Raw genomic sequence first — 24,880 nt, forward strand, 5'->3', positions numbered from 1 at the left:
CACCTTTCTTTAAGAGACCATGACAACAATCTCATTACCAAAGTGTCGATGTCAAAGAATAGAATGTTTGTCTTAAACATTCAAAGTGACATTGTGCATTGTCTCAAGATGTGCTACAAGGAGGAGTCTTGGCTTTGGCATCTTCGATTCGGGCATCTCAACTTTGGATGGTTGGAGCTACTTTCCAAGAAAGAAATGGTGAGAGGATTGCCTAGCATTAATCATCCTAATCAAGTGTGTGAAGGGTGTTTACTTGGGAAGCAGTTCAAGGCAAGCTTTCCAAAGGAGTCAGACACTAGAGCACGAAAGCCACTAGAACTCATACACACTGATGTATGTGGTCCTATCAAGCCGCAATCACTCGGTAAAAGTAACTACTTCCTTTTCTTTATTGATGATTATTCAAGAAAAACATGGGTTTATTTTTTAAAGGAAAAATCAGAAGTGTTTGAAAACTTTAAAAAGTTTAAAGTCCATGTCGAGAAGGAAAGCGGCCTTGTGATCAAAACCTTGAGATCCGATCGTGGAGGAGAATTCATGTCCAAAGAATTCCTGAAATATTGTGAAGATAACGGCATTCGAAGACAATTGACGGTGCCAAGAACCCCTCAACAAAATGGAGTAGCGGAACGGAAGAATAGAACAATCATTGAAATGGCGAGAAGCATGCTCAAAAGTAAGAATCTGCCAAAGGAGCTGTGGGCAGAAGCAGTTGCTTGTTCAGTTTATCTGTCAAATCGATCTCCAACAAGAAGTGTCTCGGGAAAAACTCCACAAGAAGCTTGGAGTGGAAGAAAGCCTGGTGTTTCACATCTACGAGTCTTTGGAAGTATTGCTCACGCTCATGTACCGGACGAGAAGCGGAGCAAACTAGATGATAAAAGCAAGAAATACATCTTCATTGGTTATGATGCCAACTCCAAAGGCTACAAGCTCTACAATCCTGAGACAAAGAAGACAATAATAAGTCGAAATGTCATCTTTGATGAAGAAGGAGAGTGGGATTGGAGATTTAATGATGAAGATTACAATTTCTTTCCTCACCAAGAAGAAGAGGATATGGAGCAACCAGGAGAGGAGTCTTTTACACCACCAACACCACCATCACCAACAACTCCACCAACAACCAGCTCTCAAGGAGATGAAAGTTCAAATGAAAGGACTCCCCGTTTTAGAAGCTTACAAGAGCTTTACGAGGTAACTGGAAATCAAGACAATCTTACTTTATTTTGTCTATTTGCGGATTGTGAGCCCATGAACTTCCAAGAAGCTATGGAGAAATGCAATGGATGAAGAAATAAAGTTGATACAGAAAAACAAGACTTGGGAGTTAGCTACACTTCCAAGTGGGCATAAAGCGATTGGTGTGAAGTGGGTTTACAAAGAAAAGAAGAACTTTAAAGGAGAAGTTGAAAGATATAAGGCAAGATTGGTCGCGAAAGGCTATAGTCAAAGAGCCGAAATCGACTATGATGAGGTATTTGCTCCTGTTGCTCGTCTAGAAACTGTTAGGCTAATCATTTCATTGGCAGCCCAAAAGAGTTGGAGGATACATCAAATGGATGTCAAATCAGCATTCTTAAATGGTGATCTTGAGGAAGAAGTTTACATTGAGCAACCACAAGGCTACATAGTCAAGGGTGAAGAAGACAAAGTCTTAAGGCTAAAGAAGGCACTTTATGGGTTAAAACAAGCACCAAGAGCTTGGAATATCCGGATTGATAAGTACTTCAAAGAAAAAGGCTTCATCAAGTGTCCATATGAGCATGCACTATATATCAAAACTCAAAATGAGGATATATTGATTGCATGCTTATATGTAGATGACTTGATATTCACAGGCAACAATCCAAGTTTGTTTGAGTTCAAGATGGAGATGACACAGGAGTTCGAGATGACCGATATTGGATTGATGTCTTATTATCTTGGAATTGAAGTGAGACAAGAAGCCACTGGAATCTTCATTACTCAAGAAGGCTATGCTAAAGAAGTACTTAGAAGTTCAAGATGGAGGACTCAAATCCAGTATGCACGCCAATGGAATGTGGGGTCAAGTTATCAAGACATGAAGAAGGAGAGAATGTGGATCCAACACTCTTTAAGAGTTTGGTTGGAAGCCTGCGTTATTTAACGTGCACAAGACCTGACATCTTATATGCAGTTGGAGTTGTAAGCTGATACATGGAGCTTCCAACAACAACCCATTTCAAGGCAGCTAAGAGGATTCTTCGCTATATCAAAGGTACCATAAACTTTGGCTTGTATTACTCTGTTTCTGACGACTACAAGCTTGTGGGATATAGCGATAGCGATTGGGGAGGAGACGTAGATGATCGGAAAAGCACAAGTGGCTTTGTGTTTTTTATTGGAGATACAGTTTTCACATGGATGTCAAAGAAGCAACCAATTTTCACTCTTTCTACTTGTGAAGTGGAGTATGTTGCGGTTACTTCATGTACTTGTCATGCCATCTGGTTGCGGAACCTGTTAAAGGAATTGAGCTTGCCACAAGAGGAAGCGACGAAGATCTTTGTGGATAACAAGTCAGCAATAGCTTTGGCAAAAAATTCAGTCTTCCATGATCGAAGTAAGCACATTGACACTCGTTATCACTACATTAGAGAGTGTGTTACCAAGAGGGATGTGCAGTTGGAGTATGTGAAGACGAAAGATCAAGTAGCCGATATCTTCACCAAGCCACTTAAACGTGAAGATTTTATCAAGATGAGGAGTTTGCTTGGAATGACAAAATCAAGTTTAAGAGGGGGTGTTGAAGAGTAAACTTGATTTTGGATCAAGTAAATTATGTTTTGGGCTAAACCCAATACTTAACCCAAGTTCTAGAGTTTTCTCTAATATCTCCACCTCCTTCAACAAGTTCTAGAAGTTTATAGAGAATAAATATCTAGACATGCTCAGTGGCGGAGCCAGAATAATGGATCATGGGGGTCATGTATTGCTAATATGTAAAAATTATGAGAGCTTTTATTGAAAACTTGAAAGATTATATAAACACAAAAAAAAATGTATAGAAAAATAGAAAAAAGTTGTCAAAAAGGGTAGTAGAACCTAAAACATGGGTGTCAATTCACTAAAAACAAACCAAATTTACCATTATATAACATATATATAAGCCTAAATAAAAAATTTCATAAATTTTTTGGGTGTCAATTGACACCCCTCATCCTTCACTAGCTCCGCCACTGGACATGCTTATCTAGATATGTTCTAGATAATTATACTAAAATAATCTAGATAAAAAAGAATACTCTAGATTTAGGATAAAATATTGAAGATATTTTGTAATGTGGAGGTTATAAATACCTTCCTCCCCTTCTCTTTTGTAACTAAGAAAGTTATAAGAAGTTGCTAAGTTTTTCTAAAGTTGTTCCAAGTTCTTCTAAGCAACAATACCTTCTTCTTCCTACTCTTTTAAGTTCTTAAACTCTTTTCTCTATCACTCTAAATAAACCCTCATCCCAACAGAGAGGTCTGTTATCAGGTCGAGGACGAGGTTGACCGGAGATTTTGTGGCGGAGCCGATGTTTAAAGTGGTGTAGAATTGTTTGGTGGGTTCGTGTTTGGTGATGGGAAGGAGGTATTGGGCATTTAGATTTAGAGTTAGGGAGGCTACAATGTAGAGGAAGACAAGGAAGCGAGTCACCCCAAACATCTTTGTTTTCTAGATTTTTCTTGTGTAAATGAGATGAATGTGATGGTTTGTTGTCTTGATGATAGTATAGATGTCTGGTATTTATAGATGTAAACCACATCTCGGGTCTAAGGAAATGAAATACCAAAAATAGTACGGTTAATAGTTCTTCTTTAATAAAACTGTAGTATTGTTTTATACATGAGAGTACGAGACTTGAGATTGGCATTAAGATTTGTTGTCTAGAATCAAAAACGCTCACTTTTACAAAATGATATTATTCCCTCTTTTCCCAATTAATCTGAATTTGAGGTTAATTGTTCACCTTTTTCTTTTTTTTCGTCGAAAATTTTGTTCAACTTTGATAATAGTTTTCTTTACATATATTTGAGCAGGTTAAAAATTCATTATTACTGATAAAAATAAAATATTATTATGATATTCAACACATTAGTTTAAGTTGTTCGTATAAACGAACACATCAATAACTGAAATCCAAATTATTTTGTAATTAACAAATTATATATGTTAATATTTCTTTCAAAATCATATGAAGTACAATCAAAAAAAAAATTTAAAAAATTCTTATTTTTAATTTCTTTTTACATTCCCTTTAATTTAAGAGCAATTCTCATAAATACCACTAAAATAAGTTTTTTTCAAAAATACCACTTTTAGTTTTTTTTCCCAAAAATACCACTAAATTATATTTTTTTTCCAAAATACCACAAAATTGAACTAAATTTTTTATATTAATAACTAAGTCCTAAACACTAAACCCTACCCCCTAAAACTATACCCTAAATCTAAATTTGTCAACCCAAACCTAAAAAAAAAATTGTACCCAATGAAAAATCAATTTTTTATGTTTATGATATTTTTGGAAAATAAAAATTAAGTGTGGTATTTTTGGAAAGAAAACTTGAATTGTTGTATTTTGAGGAATTTCTCTTAATTTGAGTTATGTTGCTAGGTTTAATTCTAATGATTTCATCTTTGTAGTCCAAGATACATTCAAAATGGAATATCAAATTGTTCTAATTATATAGAAAAAATGTTAAACTACAAAATTTGAATTAAATGAACACTATAATGATTTTTATATAACTATATGTTGGATCACAAAAACTAAAATGAGTATACTAAAAATGTATTACATACTTTTAGGAGGTTAGCGAGAGTGTTAAGAAAACATGATTCTATAATGTATTACAAAAATTTATATCGTTAAAATATTGCATACTTTTAAAAATAAAATAAATATACTGAATATGTAAGATATTATAAACATCCAAAAGTAAAGAATGAAATGGTTTCTTTAGCTTGTTTATTTTAGGAAAAATGACACCCACACCCACTTTCTCCTAAAGTATTGACACTTACACCCACTTTCTACTATCCATATACTTTTCTTATGTCAAATTACAACTTCCACCCTCTAACTAAACTAACCTTCTCTTTCTATTTTTTTTTTCATTCTCATCTCTCTCTCTAACTTTTCTCTTTCTATTCTAATATTTTTTTTCTTTAACATTTCTTTTTATTTTCATTACTAAATTTTAAGTTTAGTAACTTTAGTTGGTGATAAACATACTAAATTTTAAGTTTAGTAACTTTAGTTGTTGACAAACAAAAAAAGTTAACCTTATACCCTAAATCTTAAATCCTAACACCACATAGTCACTAAATCCATATAAGCCCAAAAACATCAACCTTATACCCTAAATCTTAAATCCTAAACCACCCTAAACTATGGTGATGTTTGAACATGCAACAAACTTGTCAATAAATTTCATCTGGATTGCTTGTCCACGTGGTCAGAGTTTGGTGGATAGGCTTAGAGATTAATAATGACCATGTTTGTTGTGTAGTATGCTTCTAGTGACACTTCTAAGTTCTAATATCTCTAATTCTAGCTTAAAAATAGTACAAAAACATTTGGCTAAAAGACATCTAAGTGGCTAAACTATAGTGATGTTTGAACATGCAACAAACTTGTCAATAAATTTCATCTGGATTGCTTGTCCACGTGGTCAGAGTTTGGTGTTTAGGGTTTAGGGTTTAGGTTTTAGGGTTTAGGGTTTAGGGTTTAGGGTTTAGACAGATGAAAATGATAAACATGCAACATGCAACATGGATTTAGTGTCTTAAATCCTAACACCACATAGACACTAAATCCATATAAGCCCAAAAACGTCAACCTTATACCCTAAATCTTAAATCCTAAACCACCCTAAACTATGGTGATGTTTGAACATGCAACAAACTTGTCAATAAATTTCATCTGGATTGCTTGTCCATGTGGTCAGAGTTTGGTGGATAGGCTTAGAGATTAATAATGACCATGTTTGTTGTGTAGTATGCGTCTAGTGACACTTCTAAGTTCTAATATCTCTAATTCTAGCTTAAAAATAGTACAATAACATTTGGCTAAAAGACATCTAAGTGGCTAAACTATAGTGATGTTTGAACATGCAACAAACTTGTCAATAAATTTCATCTGGATTGCTTGTCCACGTGGTCAGAATTTGGTGGATAGGCTTTGAGATTAATAATGACCATGTTTATTGTGTAGTATGCTTCTAGTGACACTTCTAAGTTCTAATATACATACTTCTAGGTGAAAAATAGTACAAAAACATTTAGCTAAAAGAAATCTATGTGGCTAATTTATTTTGGACAAATTTCTGCTCATGTAAAGAATGAGCAAGATATTATATGATAAATATCCATAACTACTAATCCACATGATTGATATTCAATGTTCTAAATAAATCAATGTTGTTAATTTTTATTTTGTTTATTAACCTCTTATGAGTGTATATATTTCTGGACCAACACAAAATATGAAGCAAGGAGCTCATGGTAAATCTATCGAAAATTCATAAAAATATAATCTAAAAATTCATAAAAATATAGCAATATATTTTAGATTATATTTTTAAAACACAAAATATATTTTAGATTATATTTTTATATTTTATTTTGTAGTCTTTTGTATAATTGGTTCAATTTTTTAAAGTGGACATTTTTTAATCTGCATGATTTTACTTAAAACATCTTATATTTTAAAACGGAGAGTATATGATTATTGGACAGTATAGCTCCAAAAAATGAATACATAGATACACAATATTCAGTTCCCTAATTTGACTTCCTTGGTTTTTGTTATTGTTTGGTCATTAAGAGGAACGATCATGATACAAATGATTAGAAAATTATATTTTGGCTACAAGAAGTATTGCGAGGCAAATAAAAGACCAGAAAGAGAACTTGGAAGCTTCAAGATAAAACTCCATAATGACCAAACAATGGTAGTATTGCCAGAAGTATTGCGAGGCATACACAGTGGACTGTGGTAGTCTCTCACATGTGTTTTCAGCAATATAAAAATAAAAAATAATAAAAAGTAAAGGAGAGAGAGGAGAATTGTTCTCATTTTAAAACATTTGAGAACCTCTTGAGAGAGCTTTCACATTTGTCAACATGTAATTGGTTGTAATTTTTACTTTTTATCTAAAATTTAAATAAATAATAAATAAATAATAGATACTAAAATCATCTGAAAACCTCCGGTCACCATATTTATCGTCTTCATATTCAGTTATTCACAAATATTGGTCCTTCAAATATTTTATTCTTATTTTGAGAGTTTTTTAAGTTTGGTATGAGCATGGTCCCCTGGAAAAAATAATATTATTTTTAATTTAAAAATTTAATTATTTAAATAAATAAATAAAAACATATTAAAGTTTTAATTTAAATAAAACATATAACATTGACATTAGAAACATAAGAAAATTACAAAGTTACAAAAACTTGAAAAAAAACAAATTATACAATTAAAACATGAAAGATAAAAAACATAAACCATACAAACATCAAAGATAAAAACATACATTTTATTAAATTCATAGAATTTTTTTAATTAATCTTCATTATCTAGAAGATGTCCAACAAATATGTTCAATCAAATCTTTTTTTAACCGTTCATGGACTTTTTTATCCCGAATTTCTGTAAGACGAGTAATCGTAGTGCTCATATTGGAACCCAAACTGGCGGCACCGACGGTATATGTTTGATCCACATCTTTTCCGTGTTGAAATTCAGAAACAATGTTTCGGTAACTGTATGTTCCTCTTTCATCCTTGACAATCATATTATGGAGTATTATGCATGCTCTCATAACATTTGCTATTTTGTATTTATCCCATAAACGAGATGGATTTTTAATAACGGCGAATCTAGCTTGCAAGACTCCAAAGGCACGCTCAACATCTTTCCGCACAGTTTCTTGTTTTTTAGAGAAGAGAGAATTTTTCATACCTTGTGGTAGCCGGATAGATTGTATAAAAGTGCCCATTTGGGATAAATACCATCGGTGAGATAGTACGCCAAATTGTACTCCCTTCCATTGACAAAGTAGTTGACCTCCGGAGCTTTACCGTTGAGAATGTCATCAAAAACATTTGAACCATCTAGAATATTAAGATCGTTCATAGTACCTGGAGCTCCAAAAAAAGCATACCATATCCAGAGGTCGTAAGAAGCTACTGCCTCCAACACGATTGTTGGTTCTCCGGTTGATCGTGAATACATCCCTTTCCAAGCTGTTGGACAATTCTTCCACCCCCAATGCATACAGTCAATGCTCCCAACCATCCCGGGAAATCCATGTTTTTCATTTTCATAGAGTAGTCTTTCTAGGTCGTGGGGTCTGGGACGTCTTAGGTATTCATCGCCAAACAACTGGATTATCGCGGCGGTAAACTCGTGCAAACATTTCCGAGCTGTTGATCCACCAATTCGTACATACTCGTCAACTGTGTCGGACGAAGTACCATATGCCAATTGGCGAATTGCTGCAGTATATTTTTGTATAGGTGACAGACTAGCCCGACCGGTTGCATCCTGGGATTGACGGAAATACTCGACTTTGGTAGAGAGACGTTGCACAATACGCATGAACAATGGCCTATGCATGCGAAACCGTCGCCGGAATAAATACTCCGGGTATGTTGGAGTATCACTGAAATAATCATTCCAAATATTATTGTGGCCTTCTTCTCGGTTTCTTGGGATAAATATCTGTTTCTTTGGCTCTATTGGTTCTTGAATGAGATTAGAATCTGCATAATTATCAAAATATGCATCAAAATCATCATCCATACCATCTCTTTGGTAGTGATAATGGTATGATGAAGATGCCATTTAGAAAAAGGAGAAGTGTAGAAAAAAAGAGAAGTGTAAGATGTTGTTTTGTTATTGAGTAAGAAATTTGAGTTGAAAAGAAAAGAGAAGTGGTGATCTTCTTTGGTTTGTTTGGTATTGTGTTAGAAAGAAGCATATATATACGCAAAGAAGAAATATCCGTGATACTTCAAAAAATGCCAAATTGATTACTTTTACATTTACCCGTGATACCAAATACGAAAAGATCCATGACACATTCACAATACACCAATAACTCGCATTGATCCGTGATACCAATATGCCAAAAAACTTACAATACGCCAATAACTCACATTGATCCGTGAGAGCTAACCAAAAACAAAAGCTACCAATACCATACCTACTATTGCTACCAAAGCTATCAATTCAAAACCAATTATAAACCTATTTCGGATCTTCCCTAGCTCAAACACTTCCTTCTCGATCCGTGATATTTTCTGCTCTGTTTCATCACTCATGTGTGATCCGTAGTCACTCGATAATGCTAAGTTATCTACCTTCAGAGACAACACTTCACATTGTCTGCCCATCTCTCTCATCTCCTCCATGACAGCTTCATCCCACCACTTGTGAATATGCATCTCTCCATCATCAATACTCCCACATGTGAAGAACCTGCATTAACATATATAATTAGCAATTTCAATTCATAAACAGTTTAAACAAACCAATATGAAGATTAGAGGGAGTCCCACACACCGTCTATTGTAACTTGTAGATAAGAGGGGCTGACCACCACAGTAGCAAACCTTCGGGAATCCGAACTCAACCTCAGGTTGAGGAGGGTAAACTCTCGCCTGAGCATTCATGAAACTACTCTCAGCCTCATCCATCCGAATCAAAGCTTCTATTTCCCTTTGTCAGTGTTGTTTGAGTATTGATCATATTGATCTGAGGAATCAGGCTGAGAGTAGCTGTAGTCTTGGCCCATCTGATTTATTTGAAACATATAGACATAGAGAAAAAAATCACACAATTAGAAACACAATCTATTATAGATTAATCATACAAAGTAGCATCTTAAGCCGAGTTGGTGAAACTAAAACATACAATCATAAAACGAAAATCATACAAAGTTAGATACTAAAACAGAAACAATTCGAACTTAGATACTACTAAAATCATACAAAGTTGCAACAACAAGTTGATCAGCTTAGAAATACTGAGCCACTATCTTATCCTTGATAAGTTGATCAGCTTCACTAAGTGGCTCTGGTTTGGCAAGAAGTGTGTCTAATATGCCAAGCTTCTGTAGCTTCTCTTTTTCAGCCATATCCACCCTTTTTACTTCCAACATGCTCTTGTACTCAGCGAAAGCCTTCCCCTGAGCATTGTTCCTCTTGGCCTTTGCAGCCTTGATACCTTGAGGCCTAATCTCAAAGTCTTGTTCACTATGGGTTGACTCGGACTGTGAAGCTGCCTCGGATTGTCAAGCTGCCTCGGATTGTGAAGCTGCAGCAACTGGTTTCCTCTTTGTTCTGACGTTTGTTGAAGGGTTGTTAATAGTGTTAAGGTTCAGCCATTTCTGCTCAAACCTTAACAAACACCAGCAATGCTCCATTGTAAACTTCGTGTTATGTTCAGCGAAATAGATGTCGTGGGCCATCTTCAGCACATCATTCTCAGAGTGTCCACTACAGTTTAGTCTTTCCGCAGCTGTGTAACCACTGCAGAACTTGTTAGTGCACTCATTGATCCTAAACCACCTCTGCTTACAGTTTATGTTCATCCCCTGTTCACCATTGCCTATAGCATGAGGAGTGTCTGCATAGTATTTGTTAACTCTTTGCCAAAAGCTTCCTCCCTTTTGTTGATTTCCAATAATACGGTCCTTTGAAGTGTTCAGCCACGCACTGATAAGAGCTTCATCATCAGCCGGATTCCATTTCTTCCTATCCTTCCTGATATGTGTCTCTTGAGAAAGAGGTACATCCTGATGAGATTCTTGAGACGAGTAAGGAGGTACTTCGTAAGCACCATCTAGGTTAAGAGTATCGCCTTGACTGTTGAGAAGATCTACATAACTAGAAGAGGACTGACTGAATGTATTGTAAGAACTCATAGGAAGAGTGTACCAAAGAGGAAGAAGAGTTTAAGATGATGCGGAAAAGAGTGTACCAAAGAGGAAGAAGCGTTTAAGATGAGAAAGAATGAAGAGAGATAGAATATGATGGAGAAAGATTGAAGAGAGATATAATGACCAAAGCTTGAAGAGAGATATAATGACCAAAGCTTGAAGACAGATATAATGACCAAAGCTTGAAGAGAGATATAATGACCAAAGCTTGAAGAGAGATATAATGACCAAAGCTTTAGTAGATACAGAAATCGGATATGTTGTTGGTACCATTCATAATGACAAAAGTTTCAACTACCTAAGTCTAATTGATATGCTCAAATTAACCCTAGAGCTACTTTCTCAAATTAAGAGGTCAATGCAGTACTTAGGGGTTGAATTCCACAAGGACTCAAGTCTACACAATAAATTGTAGAGTTTTTCAATTATGCTAAACAAATTAAATTGAATTAAAATAAAAGCAATGCAAAATATTAAATAAAACTTGTTGTAAATTCAGAAGATCAAAAAGCTAGGCCTAGGGAATTTCTCAGGAAATTATGAAATATTAAATCAATCAATAAATTAGGATTCAAACAATTAAGAACAGATCTAGAACTCTAAACACTTTTGTAAATTAAATCAGTTCTCACTGCAAATAATATCTAAATTTAAAACCAGAAAATCCAAATCTCTTTGTAAAATTCTAGGTTAAAAATCAGCAATAAAATTAGGTTTAGATTGCTCACAAAATTATTAAATCAAATCTCTTTGCAAGAAATAATTTTGCTCATCAAAATGTTTTATCAGGAAAATCAATTATATTCTCATATTAATTTATTTTCCTAGAGTATTAATTCTAGATGGCCAATCAAGGATTAATATGAAGAACATCCTAAGATGAAGATCTAGATAGATAATGAATCCTAAATAATCAGATCTAATAATTCATAAAATCCCTGTGAAAAACCCTAAACCTAACAAGCAAACTACTCAGACATATTCAATGAAGAACAAGACATAATTCTGAATAATAAGCAATAGAGATTAAGAAGAGTAAGAAGGAGTTTAGTTTAGAAATTCTTCTCTACAAAGCAGATCTCTCTCCAATAGCTCTCAAAAATCTCTCAGGGTTGAAGGAAAAATAGAACTTGATAGAATACAACTTAAGGGTTTGGAAAACCTAAAAACACTATTTATATGTCCTAAAACACGTCAGGAACTTATGTTGCAAATATGGAAAACTTTGGGGCAGATTTGTAAATTTTCCAAAACTTGGGTCTTGAGTCGGCAGAGAAGAGTGTCGATCGATGCCTCCTATCTTGGTGTCGGTCGATGCTCCTGCTTTCATCCGAGACCAAATTGATTCTTCAAGATTTATGCTCCAAAACATCCAAAATGCTCCATTTTACTCCTTCCATGCTAAAAACCTGTAAAGACTCAAAAACAATCTAGAAACAAATGAAAAGACACTAAAAGACTCTTTATATCATGGTTAAACACCACAAAAACCATGATATATCAACTCCCCCAGACTTAGCCTTTGCTTGCCCTCAAGCAAAACAGAAACTTAGACCTGTGAAAGAGGTTTGAAAACTGGGAACTCACTCAACTGCATAATGATTCTTATTTGCACTCTTCATTTACCTGACTCAAGAACTTACTACTTATACTTAACCATGATAAGCATCAACATTCCTTACTCAAATCCCACAATCCTTTGGAATCTCTGAAATCTCCATTGTCATCTCATTAGTCAATATTAAAGCACAAATAAGGTGAATTTTTACCTTGGGTGTATTGATCAGTGACACATGGACTCTCTTCAGGCCAAGACATTCTTCTTACATCTCCTTTCCTCTCCCTTTTCTCACTTCCATTTTTTTTTCTTTTCTCTCTTTTCTTATTTTTTTTCTTCTAATCAAAGGTGTAAGCGAATACCAGGGTCATCGGTAATTTACCTACCTCTCGCTTCCAAGCTTTGTGTGATCATTTGACTCAAGAGTAGAATAATGAGGTCACTGGTAATTTACCTACCTCTCTAAACTGATCAAAATCATCTCATCTTTTATTCTCTTTATATTTTTTTTAAAGCACTGAAGGGAAGAGAGAGGGGAGACATACTTTGAAAAATTGCACTGTCTTGTATGGCCTGAAAAAGAAGTCTAGTCCACTGATTTCCAACCCCAAAGTAAGAGATTAAGTCCGGTTAAAATCCTGATAAAAGTTGAGACAACGTTAGATCAATCAGATTTCCATTGAATAAGGGCTTTCAGGATTGTTGATAAGGCTCATAGTCTTTCTAAGCTTCAGTTCTGAGATCAAGCATAAACAAATAATCATTAGAGTGTTAGCCAAATAAGAGAAATCATTAGTCAAGATCATAATTCCCAAAGATAAAAAGAAAAATTTTGAAAAATTTGACTCAAACTTTATGGTTTTGACTGACACAACTGAAACTCAAAAACAGAAAATATAGTTAGTAACTAACCTCCCCCAGACTTAAACAACACTGTCCCAAGTGTTATCAAGTAAGAGGAAAGCAAAAATAAAAATAAAATAAATAAAAATCAAAATCAAAAGAAAAAGAAAAACCTACCAGTGGGTTGCCTCCCACTAAGCGCTTGTTTTCAGTCATTAGCTTGACTGTGTTGGAGCTCAGGCATCCGTAGGAGCAAAACATGGCATTGAAGTCCTCTTCATCCAAGGTGGTGTATAAGCTTTAGGTGCATGAAGTCTGCCAAGGATTTGAGGAACGGGATCAGGGCAGGATTTAGGGATGGTTTTGCTTCTCTTATGTCCTGCAAAATCATCAACAGAAGAAACAAGCACTCTACGATAATCTCGTGGCTTGGTTAACTGCAAAACAGTTTTTGTCTCTTTGAAATTCTTATTGATGATAGGAGGAATTTTAGGAGAAGGAGAGGTGTACCTTTGCCTTACCTGAGGGCTCTGGAGTGTGGATTGATGACTCTTCTGTTTGGGAACAGGTTTCTGACTTGGAGCATCAGTTTTGGACAAGCTTTCTCGCGGTCGTGGAGGGGTGTCGATTGATACCCTCTTGGTGGCATCGATCGACACTGAGCCTAATGCTTGTGTTGCAGAAACTTTTTCAACAGAAAAAGTATGTCCATCAATAGTAGGAGCCCTCCGCAGCTTATCCATCTCAAAATTCAAACTCAAACCATCCACATTCAGTGCTATGTGTCCCTTCTGCACATCAATGATGGCACCAGCTGTAGCCAAGAAAGATCTTCCTAAGATGAGAGGATCTTTAGGCTCTTGATCATACTTCAGCACCACAAAGTCAGTGGGAATCATGAAGTTGCCAACCTTAACTGGAATATCCTCTAAAACACCTTCAGGAGTTCTTCTGGAGCGATCAGCTAGGATTAGAGAAATCTGAGTTGGCTTGAATTCTGTCATCCCAAGTCTCACAGCAACAGAATGTGGCATCAAGTTGATGCTAGAACCAAGGTCACAAAGGGAGTGTGCAAACCTTCCTGTGGAGATAGAGCAATCAAGTACAAAGCTTCCAGGATCTGGTAACTTCTCTGCAGTCTTACATTGAATGATTGCACTCACTTCCTTAGAGACAACCACCTCCTACTTTCTTTCCTTCTTCCTCTGAACAGGCTGGTTCAACAGAATTGCACTGACATCTTTAGTAAGCAGTGCTCCTTCTTCAGGACTCAAACCATTTGATACCATTCTCTTAACCTAGCGCTTGAGTGGTGGTGAAAGCTTTACTGCATCAATCAATGGCATCTCAATCATCACTTTGTCCATCATTGCCTTGCATCTAGCTTCCTCCATCTCTTGCTTAGACTTTCTTGGCTTGGGAAAAGGAACCTTTGGCTTGTAGACCCTTTCAGCAGCTGGAACCTGAGATTTCGCAGCTTTTGGTTCCGTCTGAGATGAGTGTCGATCGATACCCAGGTGGTGTCGATCGACACCATCATCTGAAACCGAGAATTTTGTCGATTTTTCACCCAGTTCGGCAGAAGCAATTTCAACAGCATCTTCATCCCTCACAGATATGGCATTGCAAGCATGTTTAGGGTTTGACTCAGTTCTTCCAGGAAGAAAACCCTCTTGTCGTTTGACAGACTCAGCAGTCTGAATAACCTGATTCTCCAACTTCTTGACATGAATGCTCAATGCTTCAATCTTTCCATTCAGCTCAGTGTAGACATTGTCAATCTTTCCATTGAATGTCACTGTCAAATTCTCTTGACCTTGTAGAAGCTGCTCAAGCATGGCCTCCATTCTACTCTCAGAAGAAGTCTTAGGAGGTGGAGACTGATAAGATGAATTCCCATAGGTTCTTGTATAGCCATTATTCTGTTGCTGCTTCTGGTCACCATTGTAAGGTCTGTTTCCTTGCTGATTACCGAATCTCTGTCCCTGATACCCAGCTCCATACACATAGTTGACATTCTCCTCTGAATTCTCTGGCTCTGGCTCAAATGTCTCAACTTCAGCAGCAAATTGGACTGACTTCTTTCCCACAAGAAGATTGTGCAGTGAATCAAGCTTAGCATTAACAGAAGCTAGCTGATTTGAATCATATCCTCCATGTAATCTCTTCCTTTCAGCATCTGCTCTCTTAGTACTATTGCTAGCAGCTAAGTTCTCAATCAACAATTCAGCATCTTCTGGCATTCTTGTCTTGAAATTCCCATGACTTGCAGCATCTAAAGCCAACTGATACTCCCAGTCACACCCTCTGAAGAAGATACTTAGCAATTGAACCCTTGAGAAACCATGGTGTGGACAGTCCCTTTGGTAAGCCTTGAATCTCACCCAAGCTGCTTTGAAGGCTTCATCTGGTCTTTGCTTGAAAGAAGACAGCTTGATTCTCAACTCATCTGACATTGCATCATCATAGAAGTGGTTGAGGAAGGCCACCTTGACATCACGCCAGCTTGTCAATGATCCAGCAGGCAGCTATTTCAACCACTGAGATGCCTCTCCCGCAAGTGAGTAAGGGAAGAGTTTGCAGAAGATGTAGTCCTCAGTCACCCCATTAGCCTTGATGCTAGTCACCAGATCCTCAAAATGCTCAATGTGATCCAAGGGCTTCTCATTGGGCAAAGCAGAGAAAGGTCTTTGCCCAACTAGTTGAAAGTACGCAGGTTTCAACTCAAAATCATTCCTCTGGAATGGTGGAGGAACAATAGCAGACCGGTTCTCATACACTAGATCAGCCCGATTGTAGTCAGCAATGGTCCTGATCAGATCCCGGTTGTTCTCCTGTCGTCGAACGGGGTTCTGTACGTGGTTGGCAGCTCCACGTCCGTCTGCTGGAAGGGGGTGTCGATCGATACCCTCTTGTTGGTGTCGATCGACACCGTCGACACCATCAGCTGGTTCGTCGACAACAGCAATTTCAGCAATCACATTGCCCTCAACATCAATCTTTTGGCCCTGCTCATTGCGCAAGTGGCCCTCTTGATCCCTCAAAGCACCATCCTCATCTCGCATCAGAATGATAGTATTAACCATCTTTAGAGATTTGGATGCCTTTCTGTTCTCACGCTCAAGTTTTCCTAACTCTTGGTTTGACAAATTCACAGTAGGACCAGACTTGTTGCTCCTTGTGTGAGGTCTAGGAGGCATGCACCTGAAACACCAAAGAGAAGAAAAAAAAAAAAAAACATGTAAGTAGAAAATAAAAAGAAAAATTTAGACAAAATCAAAAACTCAAATCTAATGGTAGATCAGAGAGTCCCCGGCAACGGCGCCAAAATTTGATATGCTCAAATTAACCCTAGAGCTACTCTCTCAAATTAAGAGGTCAATGCAGTACTTAGGGGTCGAATTCCACAAGGACTCAAGTCTACACAATAAATTGTAGAATTTTTTAATTATGCTAAACAAATTAAATTGAATTAAAATAAAAACAATGCAAAATATTAAATAAAACTTGTTGTAAATTGAGAAGATCAAAAAGCTAGGCCTAGGGAATTTCTCAGGAAATTATGAAATATTAAATCAATCAATAAATTAGGATTCAAACAATTAAGAACAGATCTAGAACTCTAAACACTTTTGTAAATTAAATCAGTTCTCACTGCAAATAATATCTAAATTTAAAACCAGAAAATCCAAATCTCTTTGTAAAATTCTAGGTTAAAAATCAGCAATAAAATTAGGTTTAGATTGCTCACAAAATTATTAAATCAAATCTCTTTGCAAGAAATAATTTTGCTCATCAAAAGGTTTTATCAGGAAAATCAATTATATTCTCATATCAATTTATTTTCCTAGAGTATTAATTCTAGATGGCCAATCAAGGATTAATATGAAGAACAACCTAAGATGAAGATCTAGATAGATAACGAATCCTAAATAATCAGATCTAATAATTCATAAAATCCCTGTGAAAAATCCTAAACGTAACAAGCAAACTACTCAGACATATTCAATGAAGAACAAGACATAATTCTGAATAATAAGCAATAGAGATTAAAAAGAGTAAGAAGGAGTTTAGAAATTCTTCTCTACAAAGCAGATCTCTCTCCAATAGCTCTCAAAAATCTCTCAGGGTTGCAGGAAAAATAGAACTTGATAGAATACAACTTAAGGGTTTGGAAAACCTAAAAACACTATTTATATGTCCTAAAACACGTCAGGGACTTATGTTGCAAATATGGAAAACTTTGGGGCAGATTTGTAAATTTTCCAAAACTTGGGTCTTGAGTCGGCAGAGAAGAGTGTCGATCGATGCCTCCTATCTTGGTGTCGGTCGATGCTCCTGCTTTCATCCGAGACCAAATTGATTCTTCAAGATTTATGCTCCAAAACATCCAAATTGCTCCATTTTGCTCATTCCATGCTAAAAACCTGTAAAGACTCAAAAACAATCTAGAAACAAATGAAAAGACACTAAAAGACTCTTTATATCATGGTTAAAAACCACAAAAACCATGATATATCACTAATCACAATTTATGACAACTAAATATCAAGTACAACTAAAGCTTCAACTAGTTATACAAACTTAGTTATACTCTCACCTTTATATAAATAGCTATAGTTACATAAATTAAAGCAAATGCAAGATATATAAATAGATAGTTACATCAACTATTGCATCACCATTAATTTTTTAGTTAAAACAGAGATCATAAACTACACCCTCTTATTTACTACCTAGACATCAACACTTGACGAATCTAAAGATACAAATCATATTAACTACTCTACCAAATCAATTAATGAGACCACTACCAAATCAACAAACAACAAGAAATTGACATTTTGGATGCTAATGGAATCGATTATTTATCTTTCACTGGCTGAATGTTGCTACTTCTTCTGAGATTTCTCCTTATGTGAGGCTTTCACGCTGAAGAAACTCATATACAACAAACAAGTGCAATGTTAAACTCGGTTTAACATAAACGAATACGGTTTCACAACAACAACAAGAATACGGTTTCACAACAACTAACCTAAAGAATTTGGTTACCTTACCATGTAGGGAATGACTATCGCTTGCTATCCCATTCGAAATACGACCAAAGCCACGCACTTTAACCTTTGAAATCTGCATCCCCAACAAAAATTCGTAGAATTAGAACCAAATTTAAGATAATCATAAAATCAGAATCTAAAATCAGAGAGAAACTAAAACAAAACCCTAAAACGAAACTCTATAAACTAAATTGAAACCCTTAATCGAACCCCTAAAAACTAAATCGAATCCCTAAATCCAAACCCTAAATCGAAATCCAAAACATATTAAGAAACCCTAAATTGAAATTAAAATCAGAGAGAACATATACAGCTTCACAGATAGTCAACACACAAATCAAAACTCAGTCCCAAATCTATCGAATCACATAAAAATTGCCTTCAAACCAAAACAAAAAAATACATCAATCTATCATCGGAAACATAGTTCGTACACAAACCTCTTTCTATTGCAACCGGCTAGAAGAGGACTCACGGCAGAATTCTCTTTGTTTCACCCAATTTTCAAGCAGATCGGCGGATGGAATCAAATCGCCGTCGAGAGAGAGAAAGAGTAAAGAAAGATAAACAAAGAGAAAAGAAAATAACTCGAGAATAAGATTTTTTTGGTCTCACCCAACCCAAACGACACAAACAAATAAGAGGCCGCCATGTGTTAAGAAGAACCGACGAAAAACGTCCGTTTTGTAGATACGTTTCTTCAATATTTGGTTAATTTTGATTTAAATTAAGAAATTAAAATGTGACGGACGGACTGAAAATACGGCGATGCAGATGCTCTCACACCTCCGTCGTAAAGTGCTAAAAAAACCACATCTCTCTTTATCTTCACTAGCGAGTTCCACCTATTGACCCTCCACTAATTAGCTATGACATTCCCATCCCTTCGGATCTGAAACATGCCTCAAAAGGCTTCACCTTTGGGGCTCTCAACAACTTAGCTTCTCTCACAAATTTCTGCAACGATAGTTAATTTTGTTGGTCCATGTATGATAACTATACATGAGTTATACAAGACATTTACGAACTTGGTATCTGCAGAAGAATCTGCTATAGAGTTATACAAGAGATTCTTCTAAAACGAGAATGTGTGAACCTAGCTTACGACGTTATGGGATGGTTATGTTCAAACTTTTGCCTTATGGTACATGTCAATGTAAATACATTATATATTTCTATATTTATTTTTTTGCAATGAATTTATATGAAGCAAGAGGTCACAATTGATTCACAAAAACTCACACTAGATGTTAATCCCACATGACGATAATATATTTTTATTAGTGACATTTTTAGTATTTTATGATAATAATAATTATTAAAAATTATATTTTAATAAACAGAATAAAAATATCAAGACACCCTTAAACTATTAAATATTAGTTTCAACGTCAAAACTACATATATTCGTTTAATTACAGATTGAAAAACATATCTTATATCATATGTAGCAAATTTAAATTATTTAGATATATGGTCAACTTACATAGAGATGCTAAATATAGCATTAGCCGAGGGCCAACTAGCAATAAATTACAGAAAAAGCATGTGTTTATGTATTTAGATAATGATATATGGACCGCATGCCCATATATTTCCAAATCCATACCTTTATATTGTCGTGTAACTTTCCGAGCTTTGACGATAGAAAATTAGAAATACAGAAAAGCATGTGTTTTGATTTAATGACACGATATCTGGACCACATTCCCATATATTTTCCAGATGTATATATCTCGTGCAATTTAAACGTTTTTGTGTCTTCTTCTAAGGTCACTTTAGCTTTATTTTGCTGGTTCAAGTACAATAAACATAGTTCTCGAGGACACTAAGCTCTACGAGACAGATAGCCCATGCTCATCTGTTTTGGAGGAGTGGAAGACTTAAGTTCAGAAAAATCTGCTGCGCTTCGCTTTGTTCTACCTTCTACGTCATGGGGACGGAGACAGTTAAGGACTATATATGGGGCCGTATGACATCCATAAATTTTAAATTTTAGTAATGTTAAAACTTTTAAATAAAACACCAGTACAATAAATAAATTGTTTTTACAATTATTCTTTTCCTTATATATATATATATATATATATACATTTTATCATTTAAATTAGTTATGATAAAATAATTATAATTGTGAGCTATCACACAAAACAAGGATAATATTCATGATCCCTATCCTTTTTTTTCTCTCTCTCGAGCATCTCTCCCAACGAGTTTGCCCTAGCCGTCAACAAATTTCAATTTCCGTTTGCCCTCTCTGGTGGCCAGTGCTTCTCTCCGCTGCCGTGAGAAGGTATCTTAGTATCTTTTTTGCTGTTTTAGTTTGTTTTAAGTTTTCGGGTTAATTGTTTAAGTAGCTGTTTGACTTTAGATTGGAGAATATTTTGGTTTACTTGGAGTTCTGATTTGGGTTTGTGGATGCGGTTGGAAGGGTCAATTTATAGAAAAAATGCTAGCAATTCCGGATCTGGTAGATCCACAGTATGGCTCGAAGAATAAGGTATCTTCTTTGCTTGGTCCTTCCCATGTGTTATTTCGTTCATGTGATGTTCGATTTGAAGCCGTCAGTGTTGTGTGGCTGTGATTGCGTTATCCGCCCAGCCTTTGCCTTCCTATCACCCTTGTTTTATCTCGCCCAACCTTTGATTCCCATGAGGCTCGTTTCCTTTCTAAGCTTAGGCTCCGTTTGTTGATTGAAGAATTGCTAGTCTCGGTGGTAATCTTCTCATTGCTGTGGCTTGTTGTGGCTGATAGCTTTCTCGAATCCTCATGTTTGGTTTATTCGAGAGGTTAGACTTTTCTCCTTGTCTTGCTTTGCAGATCTGTTCAGATCTGATTGCGTTTTGAAAGCTTCTATCTAGACGTTACGGACGCTGTAGTCGTCGTCGTCGCATCCGGAAGCGTACTCGAGTCTTGTTTGCCGGATTATGAAGTTTTTGGTTCTTGTTTTGAGAGATTGGCTCTCATCTTGATAGGAGGTGGTGGTTGTTATTGTCAGATTGGCCGTGGGTATCCTTGGTAAAACTCTTCTACAAGTGCTTCAGAAGAAGAAATCTTGCGTTTTGAGACTAGTTTATTTCGTAAAGACTCAGCCTAGTTTGCCTTTGTTTTTAATTCTTGGGTTCGTCCTCTTTCTAAGTTAAAATTGTTTGCTTTGTAGTTTGTTTCTTTGTTGGTTTCACTTATGTTTCTGGGGATCTCTACTCGTCCGCCGGCTTTGTTTCCCTCTTTTGGACATTAGATTCTGGGGGAATCTTGTATTCCGCCGGCTTAATCTTGTATTCTACCATGTATTCCACCATGTATTCCACCTTGTTTATCAATATTAACAAATGACAAAAAAAAAAAAAAAAAAAAAACAAGTATAATATTCTCTAAGCAAAAACGTCTTTCTTTTCAAAAAAACAAAAGTTTCTTTGCACTTCCCAATCTTTACATATCCAAAGTCTTAAATTGATTTGTCCGACGCTTATATATGTCTCGTCTAGTTCTAGGCTTTCTAGCCATATATACTTATTTCGCTTTGTTTTATTTAATCTGTTTTGTACATATTTTATTGATAGCTCGAATAATCTGTAAAGACCGTATAATGTCCTCTATTTTTTTTGTTTATTATGAATAACTGAATCTAATTTTTAGGTTATTAAATATACTAAGGCTGTGAATGGAAGCATAAAATTATGAATAACGCACATATGTTATCATTCATCACTACTATTATATATTTGTGGTTTTGCATTAAAAAATAAAAAGAAAGATGGTGCGTTTTTATTGATGAGAAATTGCACTTGGACCGCTATCAAAGTTCACACAAGTTATTACCCAGCAGTACAGATGAAATACGCACTAGATAATATATTTTTTTTTTTTATTAAAAGTAGTATATAACTGTTATTATTTCTCCCACATATATATATTTTGTCAAGGTCTCAAGGCTATATATTCTTCACTTTCCTCTTATATCATTGTTATATAATAATAAAATAATACTGTTATTATTATTATGGGATAAATATGGAAGAAATGTAATATTTTGGTATATTTAAACTGTTAAAACATGTTATAAAAAAATGTTTCTTAATTTAATAACTTTTTTTCAAAGATTTCTTTTAATGAACACAAATTTACATGATTAATTTAAATATTTTTTTATTTTTAAAGTTTATAAATAATAGATGAAATTACTATTTTATTAACAATGAAGAAAACAATTCAATTTATGATATATTTATTTATAATCTTTATTTATAAAATGTATTTATTATATATAATTATCAGTTATTAATAAAATAATATGAAATCCGCACATCAAATAATTTTTTTACCAATCAAACATTATTTTGTACCGCTTATTTTGCATTAACCGCAGTTGTACCGCAAATATTTTTGTCCCGTACGTATCGCAGTTGAACCGTACCGCACTATCAAATCATTTGTTCTGTACAACCAAATCCGCTGTTACCATTCGGACCCTAAAAGTGAGTTTGTTAATGTCGAGGAAATTGCAAGTTGTTTTGACGCGACCAGGTCAAATTAATTTTCTTTCTACCGTCGGTGTTCGAGAAGACGAGAATGCAAGTTCTCCGGTGTAAAATTTTAGAAAAGTTCAACTTATTCAAAACGACACTGCTGCTATATCTCGCTTTATTTATTGTTGAAAGCAAATGATATGCAACATCGATATTTAATCACGCGCATTAATTAGAAAGGTGATAATCTAGCTACTGAACAAGAAGTGTTGTGAAGCAAAAGAGAAGAAGAGAAAGAAAACTTGGAAGCTTTGAGATCGAACTCCACCAAATTATCTTCCATCTGAAAGCCTCCAATCACTATAGGGTTCTTCGGATTCACACCTCCGTCCACAAACCCTAAACAAACCACTTTTTTATTCACATTCACCAGCGAATTAGACCCGTAGATCCTCCACTTAGCCCCTCCGCTCAGCACTAGGTCGATCACGGGAGCTCCACGTCCTCCATTGGAGCTGAAGCACGCACCAAAAGGCTTCACGGCTGGAGCTTTAGCCATCTTGGCGTTTCCGAAGAAGTCTGTGACAAGAGCCTTGTAGATGGAAGTTTCCAATACGGTGTAAGGCGCCAAAGTGGAGATCTTTGTGGCTCCATGGAGTATGGGAACGTTCTTTCCACCGATTTGGATGGACTTCACATCGATTAAGTACTCACCGGACTTGTCATTGATCAGAGGCGTGGAGGCAAAGATCGTAGAAACATCTTTTAAGTAAGGCAGATAGTAGTACTCCCCTTTACCGATCCAAAGGTCACCAGAATAAGTTTTTGATTTTTCGGTGGAAGGCAAACAGAGAGCCATCTTTGGAGGAAGCTTGTACATGGAGACTAGCTGCGTGGGAATGGACAAGTGAGTGTTAGCGAGACCGATGGTTCCTTTCAAAGGACCACCATCAGTGCAGGTCAAACTCAGCGAAGAGCTCTTTTCACTGTCCCTAGTGTATACTCCATTGGATGAGTAAAATAACGGGACGGTGTCGCGGAAGAGCCGGGCATTGTCGGAGGAGCGACACGGTGTCTTCGTCTTAGTGGTGGGGTTGCTGGGACAGGAGAAGGTCGGGTTTGCGTAGGTGCATCTCGTTGAGCCGCATCTGATGGGGTGGAAGCTTGAGGATTTGGCGGCTGTGGCGCAGTTTTGCGATAACGGTGCGACTCCGTTGAGGTCAAGGACGAACTCGTGGGTGGAACTTGAGCCGATGGACAGAGGGATGGTATAGGTTTTTGTGGCCTCGTCTTTTTTTATTGGGTGTATAAATGATTGAAACTTTTCCAACGAGTGTGATGTGTTTGTCAGGTAGAGAAAAACAAGGGAGAGGAGAAGAAAGATCACACGAGGAGCCATTTTTTCTGTTTTTTTTGGAGAGTTGTTACTTGGGGACTGCTGACTTGTGATGTGAATTACTAAGACTAACCATCATGTATATTTATAGAATGTTATGTGTCCTCTTCGTTTCTTTTTGGGATTTTAGATTTTAACATTTTCGGTAAGTTTTTGTCATTCTGGAATGACAGTCAGAACCCAGAAGCATCTTCCCACGTTGTCTCATTTTAATATGAAAATTTAGATTTTCAAATATAAAAAATATATTAGCGAGAGATTTAGTTCTAGTGAATAGGAATAAAGCTATAAATGTTACATAAATTTTGCATGAAACACCTAATTTTTACGAAACAAAAAGTTTTCTTAGAAAAAGTCTATCTTTATAAAACAGGAGAAATAGAATATACTATTAAGAATAGACATTTTTTAGAAAATGTCTATTTTTTTATACCAAATATATCACGTTTTCCGGAACATATTTTATTGAAAAATCCCACTTGGGCTTCAATACCGACACTCGATGCCTGGGTTGGATTGGGAAATTTTTTTTCAAAACTGTTTTATTGGAATTAATAATTTAATATCCACTTTTTAAAAAATATTAAATCCG

General features: G+C 35.7%; 2 protein-coding genes, 1 long non-coding RNA gene and 2 pseudogenes across 3 annotated transcripts; 2 read left to right on the top strand and 3 right to left on the bottom strand.

The window, feature by feature from the left end:
• Nucleotides 1-7,795: 7,795 nt before the first annotated feature.
• On the bottom strand, nucleotides 7,796-8,864 carry LOC147918650 (uncharacterized; annotated as a pseudogene).
• A 1,174-nt stretch (nucleotides 8,865-10,038) lies between these two features.
• Nucleotides 10,039-10,947, bottom strand: LOC104772370 (glutathione S-transferase T3-like). Its single transcript, XM_010496998.1, has 2 exons — nucleotides 10,421-10,947; nucleotides 10,039-10,255 (listed from the first exon to the last, which is right to left on the bottom strand). Exons 1-2 carry the CDS (start codon nucleotides 10,945-10,947, stop codon nucleotides 10,039-10,041), a joined length of 744 nt encoding a protein of 247 aa, XP_010495300.1.
• Nucleotides 10,948-15,703: 4,756 nt separating this feature from the next.
• On the top strand, nucleotides 15,704-15,804 carry LOC147918651 (small nucleolar RNA R71; annotated as a pseudogene).
• Nucleotides 15,805-20,457: 4,653 nt separating this feature from the next.
• LOC104770254 (uncharacterized) lies at nucleotides 20,458-21,805 on the top strand. The gene is made up of 3 exons (XR_015594163.1): nucleotides 20,458-20,716; nucleotides 20,855-21,139; nucleotides 21,244-21,805. It is a non-coding gene; the product is annotated as an uncharacterized LOC104770254 (long non-coding RNA).
• A 1,229-nt stretch (nucleotides 21,806-23,034) lies between these two features.
• Nucleotides 23,035-24,418, bottom strand: LOC104770255 (putative aspartic proteinase GIP2). Its single transcript, XM_010494653.3, has one exon. It carries the CDS (start codon nucleotides 24,289-24,291, stop codon nucleotides 23,125-23,127), a length of 1,167 nt encoding a protein of 388 aa, XP_010492955.1. The 5' UTR covers nucleotides 24,292-24,418; the 3' UTR covers nucleotides 23,035-23,124.
• Nucleotides 24,419-24,880: the final 462 nt, after the last annotated feature.

Source organism: Camelina sativa, chromosome 20 (genome assembly GCF_030686135.1).
Source record: "Camelina sativa cultivar CO46 ecotype springtype chromosome 20, ASM3068613v1".
NCBI lineage: Eukaryota > Viridiplantae > Streptophyta > Magnoliopsida > Brassicales > Brassicaceae > Camelina > Camelina sativa.